General features: G+C 39.8%; 1 protein-coding gene across 5 annotated transcripts in view; it reads left to right on the top strand.

Moving 5' to 3' along the window:
• Nucleotides 1–2,014: 2,014 nt before the first annotated feature.
• The window catches only part of LOC112454857 (amphiphysin), a 35,150-nt gene continuing 23,902 nt past the window's right edge, over nt 2,015–13,262 (top strand). For 2 of the 5 annotated variants that reach the window (XM_025016482.1, XM_025016483.1), the window contains exon 1: nt 2,017–2,300. In XM_025016482.1, the coding sequence (XP_024872250.1) occupies nt 2,232–2,300 (69 nt within the window). In that variant the 5' untranslated portion in view covers nt 2,017–2,231. Of the gene's footprint in view, nt 2,301–13,262 lie in introns of all 5 variants that reach the window. The other 3 variants (XM_025016480.1, XM_025016481.1, XM_025016484.1) reach the window with 3 other exon arrangements.

Genomic DNA, 13,262 nt, shown 5'->3' on the forward strand with positions numbered 1-13,262 from the left:
TACTAAGAGGAAACAAAAGTTAACATCGTGTGCGTCAAAACGATTGACCTTTAATTTCTGTCTCTGAAGTTACCATTGCGCTGATACATTTCGTGATGAATAAAGAAGTGCGAAGTTGAAAGAGGTAATGGAGATTCATCAATATATTATGATTAACATTAAATTACAAGTATGATTTTAAGAAACAAAATATTTACACTTGCGCTTTCGCACTTTTGAATTGTACTAAAGTCAGAAACGCAAAATTAGATATAGGGCAAGAACAAAAAAAAACACGTGAAAAAGAGACAGTCGCAAGATAAAGAGACTCGCAGAATGGATCAGACAGTTAATGATGCGACGAGTAGACTTGGACAGGGATAACCAATTAACTACGTAATCGTGTGAGAATGGATGGAAGTACAATGGCGAGTGAGAATGCGAAAAGAGAGAAAGAGAGAGAGGATCGGTTTTATAAGAAAAAAAAGAATGAAAAAAATAATTATGCGGTAGTATCGAGAGGACCTGGCGCCTCCTTGTCGCCAGTTTGGTTATGGCCTTATCCAATTTTTCCAAGACTAAAAGCAAATTTATATTAGGTACAATGAGTATATGTGAACATGTACAGGTCCAAATCTGTAAATTTCCAATCTGCAATTTGTAATTGCGGCTCGCGCGGAAGCGTTTATTAAGCGTTAAATTATAAATATAATTAAGAATTTAAATTATAAATAATTAAAAAAACATTCCGCGCGCCCCGCGACACACGTGTACACGTACATACACATACACACATACGCATACTCTCAATATACACACACATAACACTTTTGTCAATTGCGATTTTGGATAGACCATTTAAGTAAGAGGGGAAAAAAAAGAAGAAAATTTGTCTATCACCTTCTATTATCAGATATATTACATCTGTGTACTGTCTGTCTGTTCCGTTGTTAAAATGGATTTTTATCATAACGTTTGTTTATTTCGAGCAATCCTCATCACACAAAATAAGAAAAGATAATTTATTAATAAAACCATTTACAAATCAACGATGGTGTATCCGATATGTATTGACAAGTGAACCTAGCTTTTGCACTTGTTTTTTTTATTGCGCTTTTGGCGTTATCAATACGAATATTTTTGGTTTTTTTTTTTCATTCTCGCTTATAAGTTATTTTTAGATAATTTTACAGAAGATATCCTTTATATATTTATTCTAACTCGCCGATCATTTACTATGAGCTTTAGTCTCGCTACATCGGATATACATAGATATAAGTGAAAATATATATAATTGAAGATATTTTAAGGAAAATCATTTCGTAATTGATCTGTAATTTATTTCCGATTATACTTTATTGATCCTAAATTTGCCTATGTATATTCTATAAAGTACGTATGACATAGATTTTCTCGCGTAGACTTATTATTTCTAGTTATATTCCTTGAAACATAGAAATCTAGATCAAACAAATTTCCCATTTCTTGTCTCTAATTAATCTTTCGTTTTGCAGATACGAGCGTCCAGTTGAAAGTACAACATACGTGGCTAGAATTAAATTAAGACTTGAAACAAAAGATTTCAAATTATTGAACAATTTTGAATTATTAAACAGATTTCGATGAATTGCAGATCGAGCTATACCAGCTAACTCGAAATACAAATATTTTTGAGTTCGAAATTCAAGAGCGAAGCTAATCGATCATTTAAACTCTAAAAAAATTCCAGCGGAAATAATATTCGCTGCCAACAGCGCTGTTCCATTTTAGTTAAATTTGACAATTCGAAGGTGAATATATTTCAACGAAATTACAGTTAGATATTTAAAGTCGAACGAGATTTTCGATCGCGATAGAAAATTCTAATCTGTGCGGGTTTCGAAACGGCTGCGCGCCAACATGGCCGGCGCGCGCCGCCCGGCATGGCCGCCGACGCCTGCGCAACGCGCAACGGTCACGCGCGACACGCGCACCAATATGGCCGCCGGCGGTGGCGGTGGCGGTGGCGCACGAGTTCGCGGCTTCGCGTTCGTCCGGTCCGTGCGCGCGCCGTCGCAGTCGTCGCACTCAGTGAGATTCAGTCCCTCTCCGCGCTTCGGTACGAGCGTTTCGGTCTCGCGAGTTGGTGTGCCGCTGCCTCCCCCCTCCTGCGCAAAGCTGCGTGCCGTCGACAAGTTCAGAGAATTTCTAAGTGCTTCGTCTCTCCTGCCTCCGGGACTCCGGCACTCCGCAACCGACGCTACGGGAGCATCATGGCCGAGAGCAAGGGCGCGTTAATCGCGAAGACAGTGCAAAAACACGCGGGCAGAGCGAAAGAAAAGGTAAGTGCACGTATCTCTGTGTCTCTCTTTCTCACACGCTGTATTTCTCTCCCTCTCTCTCGCTGTCGGTCTTTTCGGACAGGTCGCTCTCCTCGAGCACTCGCGTTCGCAGACGACGTGCGACATGTCCTCGCGAGACGGAAATTAACGCGAGAACTCGCGAGCGACCGGGCTTGACCATAACCTCCGTGACGTGTGTCTGCCGACCGAACGCCGCCGACGACGCGGACGGTCGGGGTTAACGTTTCGCGTCAGCGCCGCGTGACAGTTGCATCGCGCCTCGCGATTAAATCGCGGTTGTCTCCCGTTCGAATTGGGCGACAATCGCTGTGCGGAAGGTAGAACCGCGGTGTCTCTTTACTCTTTATGAAAAATTCGTGCGATCTGTGAGAGAGAGATAAGAACGTACGTCAATCTGGTACAGTCGCGTTTTCGCTCGCTCGACTCACGACACGGAAATGTGCTTCCGCGAGGTTTCCTCGATGCGACGCGACATGTCAATCGGATATTCTGTCATTTGCATATAGAATCGCATGCGACGCCGCTGCAATACTGATGAGCGATTTTGTAAATCACTCGTCGATAGATAAAAATAAAAGAGCCCGATGGAAGAACAGCGAACGACGAGTTTCGGTTAGCGGCGAAAAAAAAATAGCAACGACCTCGTCCTAGCGAGTATTTACGCCGATTTCGTATTTTGCTCCGTATAGTCCGCGAAATAGTGCGGAGCAAAACATTCGGCGTCCCTCGGAAGCGCGACTTGCGTCGCGCTTTTTTCGCCGGCGGCGCCTCGCAATGTCGCGCGCGAGAAGCTTTTACGTAATCGGTAAACACGTTCGCGCGCAGTAACTCTGTAGCGGTATTCGTTCGAAATGATAATTACGCGACTCCCACCCGTGTCCGGTCCGGGCCCCGAGACGTAGGAAACTGCGCGTGCACAGGTGCATCCTGACTGCGCGTCAGTGCCGCGCTTATCGGCGGCGATCGCGTGTTTCGAACTCGCGGGGCGCATGATCTACGATTTTTTGTCGAAGACTTGCCTCCTCAAGATGCCACGTGTACCCACTGACTAATCCTCCGACGATCCTTGAAGCTTTATATCCGGGAAATGACTGACTCTTGACGTTAATATTTCGAATATTGACGCTGTTGACGTTGAAATTAACCGGGAGTTTTTAAGTCGAACGAAAGAAAACGATTTTGTATATCCGCAGTTTTTTTTTAACTTAAAACCCGCTTCAAACAATCTACAACTTCGGATTTCAGGATGGAAAATTCTATTTATGATTTTATTTTAACCGTGCATTTTGATGTATATATGTATTTTGATAGATTTTATACACGTGCGTAATTTAAATTTTTTCAAATGTCTTTCGTATTGCAAACACAAAATAAAATTATAAATAGAATTCCATTAATTTTGCACGTGATTTGTAGGTCGTCTAAAATGAGCTCACGCGGTCGCGAAGCACAAGATCCACGTCGCATGATTTATTTTAACTGCAGGATTTTCGTTAAACTTAAACGATAAATATTGCTTTTCCAAGGCGCCATGTGCATCCACCGAGTAATTCTTCTCGGCGATAGTTTCTTATCCAGGAAGCTTCGTATCCAGAAAGTACTCCACTTTAATATCACGAATATCATGAATTATATGAAACTTTTTTGATCCTTAAAGCCCACTTTAGACGGTCTGTAATTTCAGATTTCGGGATAGAATTCTATTTATAATTTTACACATTTTGGTACGTGACATATAAAATTATAAATAGAATTTTATCTTGATGCGTTATTTTAATATGTACTCTATATATGTATGTAATTTTGATTTTTAAAACATTTTTTATATTACATGAAATTAAACGATATGTACATAAAATGACATAATATGTATAAAATTAATAGAATTTTCCGAGTCATCTAAATTGGGTTTAATGCAATTGTCCGATATTCTGTATTTAAAATAATCCTCTATTTTTGACGGTTTCAGAGAATCCTCTATAATCTCTATATCTCAGAATTTAAACTACAATCTGTTCTACGTGAAAAATTTATTAATACCATAGCAAGCAAGAAAAGAGAGAGGGAGAAAGAACAAATTATTATTTCAGGAATTGAAGATAAAGTTATCTCGTATCCCTGACAATTTTCATTTAATCCCCACGTCACAGAACGACATCGGTTATCCTTGATCCGAAATGAGGCTGATATGACAGCTATTAGATATAGGATAGAATGTTACATTATGCCGAGTCTGTGCGACGAATAGATCGCCCGCGATTAGATATAAATGCACGCGCATTGCATTTACGGGCAAAACGAAACCCTCCGACATTCTCACGAGTCACTCGAGATGAGACGCTTATTTACGTGGTTCACTTTTGATGATTCATTCTAGCGGCAAGCAGAGAATCTCTCTTGCATTTTTTTTTTCACGCGTGTGCCGTTCAACGATCGTATTTGTGGAAACGTCATTTACGCGATCCACTTTTCACTTTGCACTACGTTGCATTCGCAACGATTGTTCGAAGCGGAGAGAAAAGTCGAGAATTTCTTTACCTCTTTCTCATATTCATCCCGAACAATCGTTTCTATTGTACCTACAATATTATTTGCGCCAAATATTCTTTTATTTTAGCCCATTTATCCGCGATCGTTGCTCCAAGAACCGCTCTAAAGTTTTTCTCCGTGCCGATTTACTTCCATTTGAAGGCTATAAATTACCCATTTCAAATGACCTCAAATATCGAACGGCATTTTAGAGAAAAATGTTTCAGATAAAAGTTACAACTCTGTCATTTAAAATGAGACACTGCATATTTATACGCGGTTAATTTTTTTATTATGTACTTTCATAAATCAAGCCATTTGTAATATTGATAGATATATATACGTTTTTAAAAACGTAACTTTATTTAACTGTCCGAAAAATGTTCACATCTGTCAAAGTACGCATTTTAACAAATTCGCTAGAATCCGTAAGAATCGCGATTCGCAGTCTGGGAATCGCCGATACGAATTAAAGCTACGGAAATTTGTCTATGCGAGAGAGACTTCTCAAGGTGTATTATAGATCGCGCTTCGCGATGGTGCATACGTCCGTGCATCGCCGGCAACCTGCGCTTTGGATGCGATCGGGGACCATTGATGCATCGCATGGGCATTGCGTAAGCGACTCCTCCGTGTCACGCAATTCGCGTGCGCGCCATCGGTGCGCGGACTTCTCGGTATTACGAATAACAAACGTTCGCAATTTTTTCTCTCTCACGCCTTTAAAATCGTAGACTTCCCGGTTGCTCCGCGCACGACGAACGGAAAAGGAAGATATTAACATAAAGAAATAACGAATAGATGACTTGAGCGCAATTTTGCGGAGAAAGCGCCATTTGGCGAGAAAAACCCGTTTATTTTCAATAAGAAAATGAGTTGCAAAATCGACAAAGCTTATCGATTTCTTTATCTAATTATTAGCAATATTTTTTTGCAAATAATAGTTAATTTGTATTCCGGACCGACACGAGGGGGCGGAAAGAAAGAGAACTGCCTCGGCTTATCTGGTAAAACCGGTCTAAAGGTAGTTATAGCTATGCTAAGTCTGTTATTCTCCTGCCTAAATCGAGAACGGGGTTTGAGTTCGAGACACAGATAAAGACTCGAGAACTCGAATTTTTCCCGAAACGTTTCACAGAAACACGATTACTTTTGAAGAATATCCCTTTCAATGTTCCGCGACGCAACGCCTAATCTTATTTCGGTATTAGTGCGCTATTAGGTCTCAAATTTATATAGCGTAAAAATTTGACAGGTAAAAAAATGTAGCTAAATTTAATCGTAAAATATGGATAACTAATATTTTTTGCAGCGAGAGCTATAGTTTAGCAATAGTAGCAAAACCTTTTGTTCTCGCAAAAAATGTTACTCTCATTGCAAAAAATGTTAGTTATCCATATATTACGACTATTTTAGCTATAGTAGCTAATCTTTTTTTCCGTGTACGAACGATAAGGAACATTAACTACGTTGATAATAGTCTTATCTGCTGAGAGTGACTAAAAGCAATAACCAATATCTTTCGCGCAACACAGAACAGAAAAGTGCGTTTACACAGTATTTATAGCACAGGTAAAGAGAAACAACACGTATAGGAGACACGTTTGTTCGGCGACTTTTTAGCGGCGCGACGCATTAAACGATCCAACATAATTGCGTTACGGTTGCGTAAGTCCGGGATCGTTATCGCACACCTTTTTAATTAAATCGATTTTAATAATGTAGCGTATATCTCGTTCTTTTAGTACTATAGAATTTCTTCAATAATCTTAATGAATTATCTCTCGAACGAATGATCGTTCCTCACACGTAGGATAATCGGTAGAGCAATCACTGCAGCGTTTTACAACGGCGAATTCGCTGCTCACGAAGCGAATAATACTTATTAGCTCGTTTACACCGATATGCCTTTCGTAAATTACAATTTTTACAACTTCATATTATTCGCGGGCATACGCTTGATAAATATCGCTTGATAAAATAGTCATCGGCATAACTTTCTCACAATTTGTTAGCTACGAAAGGGAATGAATGTTCCGTCGAAAACACTTGGAGGATTACGTCGCACCGCCAGAAGCAGCGAAAGGATTAAGTGCAGCCGGGCATTTTTTCGCGGAACTATTATACACGCGCATTGCAAAGTAGGAAGAGGTAACACCGTAGATTCGATCGCACGTATCGGCGCTCGCATGCCAAGGGTTCAGCTGACACTCGAGGCGAAGAAAGTTAGTGTGGGCTGAGGATCATTAAGGGGCCTTCACACGACCGATAATCAGCAGCTCGTGTATCGATACTGTCGCTAATTGTGCACACGAGCGATAGACTCCTAGCTGCAAAATTATTGATACCGCGCTATAATGGTATTTATAATGGCAACAAAATGTTAAGAGATATAATAATAATACTGGCACTTTCCTCCCGATTTCCTCGACTCGCTCCCGCTGTAATATACGAGTAATTCTTTGCTGCTGTTTAGCATTCAAATAAATTAATTCCAAATCTCGATTGTGGAGAATGTGAGGACAGTTTAAACGTGAGTCTCGAAGCTTTGAAACCGCATTTGACGTTAAAGTCTACAGCGCGAAAATATACGGACGTGTCTTCTCTCGCGCACCGCAGAAGTGCGAGTTGCGGTGTCGTATTAGAATTTGCAGACGTTCGCGTTTGCGGACCGCAATAAAACGGCGCCAACGGCAAACGTGTTTCTTTCCTCTCGCTTTTTTTAAATACAGAGTCTTTCGCGACTCATGACGCCTCGAAATGTTATACGCGAAATCATCGATTGTCTTGACGCATATAGAAAATAGAGCAAAGATGTCGCGTCTCGTCAGATCTGCATCATTTCCTGGAACGGCTGTCCATCGACTTCCGGATGTCTATTTCCGCCATCAGGGTTCTAAACGCCGGGACGTTCTTTATAAGGTTGTCGCCGGTTTGTTCGCGACGCGAAGGAGAAGAAGTCTCTCCTGGTCACGCTCTCTCGTCGTTCTCCTAGACTCGTTAGATTTCTAAGTGTGTCCCACCGCACGACTGGGAGAGACGGCTACTATTCTCGTCCCCGAGACGCGTTCCCGGACAACCCGCGACAGTCGGCAAATATATCTACGAGCCCGCTTTTGAGTTTCGCGGCGTTTCACATTTCCGTCGCGCTGCCGCAACAGCGGCTCTCAAAGCTAGCCAGAATATTTCTCAGCACGCAACACAGTCATTTATTAATAATAATCTGTCTGTAAAACCGAAATTTTTTAACTATCGAAATTTTAAATCCACTGGCCTCTCGTGATCTTTCGAATGTTGGTCCATTTCGCTTAGTAACTTTCAAACCTGTTTAAACCCGTACAAACCTGAACGAATTTCCACCATAACGAATGGTTAAACCGCAATATTCATAACTGTTATTAATTTTACAACTTTTCGTTTTAGTTTAGCTTTGATTCGCTATATAATTATACTTGTAATTTTTGGCGCGCACATCTACTCTCACTTCTGTTACGTGTAGGGATATAATTTACGCTTATTTTACTTAAATGATATATCAGGGCATCTAAGAAACCCCTCCATCTATCGCGGTGTTATATAGTCACATGTGTACATAATATATACATGTATATATACTTGATATAAAATTGCAATCCGCGCTTACTCCGGAGCGATCACGAACACGTCTAGATTTTGCCATGTCAGACTGATTAATGATACGAGAAAATTGTATATATAGTCAGCATCATTCGAGAAAGGATTATACTTTTGATCCTTGACTCCTGGAATCTTGGTAACACATTAATTTTTATCGATAAAATATGAAATATAACCACGGAATAATGTTTCCTTTATGTCATTTCAATGAAAATCCAACGCTAATCGCGCAATTTTCCGCTAATTTTTGCCGAACCCCGACCTTGCACATCGAAATTCTGAGTTTAGCTCGCGGTATAACCTCGCTTCTTCTACTCATGTTACTGAGTGCAACGTGCGTAACAGCGGCTAGCATTTTACACGTTACGCAAGTCACTTGAATATGAATACACCTTATATCATGCATATTTCGCGACGCGCAACTTGCGTTATCTTGAAGCGCGAAAAAATGAGACGAGACGAGGCAGCCGTTTAATGGCCCCGCGATCCGAGCTTTAATTACTCGAGCGCTAATTGCCGCGTCTCCGTTATTTCGTCATCACTTTGGAGAACTCTTTGGAGATAGTCCAAGTGATAGTCCCCGCGGTCGTCGCACGAAGCTGCATCGAAAGAAAGGCGCAGTTGAGACGAGCATCCGAGGATCCGAGTGACCTTTCTTCTCAAATAGAAAGGCGTCCCGCGGTGCACACATAACGCCGCGAATAACAGTGCGTTAGTGTTTCTCCTTCGCGAAGACAATCGAGACCACGCGCTTAACCCTTACGTTTACTTACAGGCGCACATGCACTTGTCTTCTCATCGAAAGGAAATGCGATTCCCGCTGAAATAACAGTCTAATAAAACTGTCATCGTTGTTTGATACCTTCCGTATTAAAATATTTGGCAGGCATTTGTGAAACGACCTTTTTTTCCAACAAGTATTTGCAAAGTGATTTAACTCAACTTTGTTACCGCGATTTGCATTTTATAGATATAAATGATGATTGATTCAAATTGGTTTGGTAAGTTGAAATCACAGTGCTGTAGACGAGAATGATGATCTCTGTCTGTATTTATTCGCGACGATTGACGTAAAGTCTTTTTTTATCTATTATCGAACTTATCGATGTTATCGATTGTTTAACCAGTTTCTGTCTTCGTTGCGTTTCACTATTTTGCGTGTCTATCAATTGCGATGTTGACCTGTGCGACAGTACATATAGACGCTCCGGTTTTCTACTAAAATTAGCGACACCCAGCGTGCGCCAAAAATTCCTTTCGTCTTTCGTCCAATGCCTCTTCCGTCTTATTAACGAGGTAACAAGCGCGATAAAGATTTCGTTTGTTCTCTGGAAACGCAGCGATACTGTGAAAAAAAATCGAGAAAGCTTTTCGAGAAAAAGATTTTTCCTGCTTACATGCATCACGCAGTACGCTTTAATAATATTCCTAATTATTATTTGAATCAATAAGCATTAAACAAGCGAAGAATTATTTCCTTTTTTATATATTTTTTTTTACATTTTAGATATTTAAGGATTTAATAGGAAATCATGAATTTTATTTTATTACAGAATATAATGTAATTTTTAATTAAAATTTTTTATCTTTTTTTAATTTAATTTTTTTAATTCTGTAATAGTTTATTTTTTACAAGCATGTTGTTAAAAGTATTAAAATTTTGGAGATCGATTGTATTCCGAACTTACACGTGTTCACTTGTTCTCTCTGCGTAACATTCATCGTGAAGACATCGCTTCAGCAAAGCTTGGCGCAATCTCTTTGAAACATCGTCGTCGAGAGTCGATAATGCTGGCCTGAGTCCAGTGGACTCGTTATAAATACGGCTCACGACAAATGTAGACGGAGACGGTTGTCGTTCTCAGACTCTTTCTGCCTCTCGTCACCCTTCATGTCATATTTTTTGTTCTCGTTGCTTGCCTTCTAACGACACGTTTCTACATTGCGCTCGTTCTTCTTTCCTGCTTCTCCTGTTTGTCTCCTAATGACGCGTTTTTACGTTACGCTTGTTTCTTTTCTTACCTTCTTTTTTTTATTGACGTAACTCTCTTTTTTTAATTTTTATTAAATTGTCTATCCATCTAAATATCTATCTAGTTAAATGCATTTAATGAAATCTCTTTCGAAATTACAATTATAATATCCTCGCGCGCGCACTGAAATCGATATCGATATTGCATTTTATTTTCATTGCATCAATTAAAAAAAATTTAATATTTTATATACATATATAAATCTTTATTTTACTTTATTTTATTATTTATTTTATGCATTTTTCCAAATTCAAATAAGATTTGTAGAGAAATTGGCATAAAAAAAAACAGTTTATTACGAAAGAGAGAAACAACTGATTTGTTGTACTATAATCTCAATTTTATTGCTTCTATAATTAAAATCGACAGTGCTAATTTATAAGGCTACTATCTGAAACACATAAATTGTAATTAAAAAAAAAGAAAAAATATTAGAATAAATTGCTACTTAATTATTATAACTATAAGATATCGTAAACAGATGTCGAAAATATTTAGTGGTTTTGGATGCATTGATACAAAATATTATAGCTACACAAGAATAAAATGACTAAAAATAAAAAGTTAATAGTACATTATAATATAATATTATATTTCTTCAATTAATTATTCTCGAAATACTTGTGCAGTAGAGAGTCAGCATACCCCACTTTAATATTAATTTTCTACTGATAATGCATGGACAATAAATTCCAAATTAAAATGCCAAATTAGTAATTGTGTAATTAGCATGTAATTAGGTTCTGAATCCAAATTTGCCTGTTACGTCATGTACCGTATGTTTCACGTAATATACATAACTGTGGAAATCGCGCGGGCGTAACACTATGTTCCGGATGACGTTGTGGCTTGCGAGTATTAATAACCATCAATTCCCGCGACCACCGATTTTCAACGCGCGACTTTATGCCGGTTTTTTGCTTATTTTCCACCAAACAGGCGAGACTTACTATTCAAAAGAGGGTGACTCGACGCACGCATTTACTATCCATATCTTTATTAAAGAAAGAATCTTTTTTTCAAATTGGAATTCTCAAACCGAAGTTAAAAATTGATTTTTAATTGACAATTCTCGAAATTACATTTCTAAATTCTGTAAAGTTCACAAAAAGCTTTATTTTATATTTTCTGCTAATGCTATTAGCAGTCACACCTGTGCAACAACAAGATAAACAGAGATTATTTACCAAGAAGAATTTTTTAAGCTTCGAAAAATTTGTAAGATAATCCTGACGCGTTGGTGTTGAGCAAAGATCTGTTACAGCCACCTGTGAAACAGGATTCTTCGGTACCGGTTCAATATTCCGGTCTCCAAATCTTTCCTCACGGCATTATGAAGGTCCGTTTGAATCGGAGATCGTTGAAATCCTCGTCTGTTTCTTAAGATTTGTTTCTTTAAAACCGTTGAGAAATTTCGGTGTGCAAGGTTAAGGCCGTTAATTTGAATTAGCATATATCTTATTTTTTTGCAGATCAATTGTATATAAAATTATTCAGTATATCAATTTACATCGCGATTTTAAAATCAGATCCAAGATATAATCAAACTCTATGCTGAATCAATACAATATTAATTTCATCTTCTAATCAGCTGTATTTAAAATAATGCAGTTATAATACTGATAAAATTGCATAATTCATATACAAATGTCGGAAGTAATAATACGAGAATACTTAATACCAAGGTGAGAGATGATATATGCGTTTGTACAAAATATAGCAATGTTCCTGCTGATTTACAAGACTTCTGGTATTATCCGAGCGCAATGAGGCCGAGAACGCCGTTACATATCCCGGTAATACGGCAACTCTCGCAAGTGTTCGATCGCGAAGCGATCCGGCCGGCTACGAAATGGAAACGGGTCTCGATTACGGCTGTCCGAGGAACAGGATTCGATCTCCGGGTGGACGCCGCGCCGGTCGCGGTATCTTCGCGTACGGTAACGGGAGCTTCCCCGAGTCACGAGAGAAAGAGAGAGAGAGAGAGAGAGAGAGCTCTCGTCGTTGCGGCCGTCGTCTTCGTGGCTGACCGACACACCGGTCGAATATATACGCGGAATGCAGGCACGACAGGAAGTGACGAGGGCGCGCGATCGTGCCGCGGGAGGAGGGAGATCGCGACCCGTTTCGTCCGCCGCCGCGTCGCGCCGTTGGAAGCGGAAATGGAACGGAATCGCCCGGTCGCTGGTTCCGACCAATTGGGTTGCGAATCCAGGCCGAGATCACCTGCTACACGGCTTACGGGCGGCAACACGGCCGGCGCGGATCTAGATCCATGCACGGTGGATGATCTGTGGCGACCCGGCGTGACGCGCGCGGATTCTCGGCGCTACCGCGCAAAAATAGATCTCGCGCGCACCGCGCGCGAGTTTGTTCAAAATCTTTGACGCACGCCAGAACGGAAAAACACGCCGCGTGTCTTCTAGAATTTGCTTTTCTTGCTCGGCTATTTGTTTGGATTGTTAGCACCGGTAGGAGCGTATATTTATCCGCTTCATGAATATGAACTAACTATTAAAAAAGGAGAAAAACTTAAACCGTTCTATTCTATTTTTTTACGGCAAGATAAATTAGTATAATAATAAATTGTATACGTACTTATTTGTATTTTGAAGAGTTGAAGTTTATCCTTGTTTGCCATTGTGATTTCTCTCTCTCTCTCTCTCTCTCTCTCTCTCTCTCTCTTTTCTCTCATATTTTAAATCTCAAAACTTATAAATCTTCCGTTATTAAGGAGAATAAT

The sequence above is a fragment of the Temnothorax curvispinosus genome, unplaced genomic scaffold (assembly GCF_003070985.1).
Source record: "Temnothorax curvispinosus isolate PA1 unplaced genomic scaffold, ASM307098v1 QBEX01005452.1, whole genome shotgun sequence".
Taxonomy (NCBI): Eukaryota; Metazoa; Arthropoda; class Insecta; order Hymenoptera; family Formicidae; genus Temnothorax; species Temnothorax curvispinosus.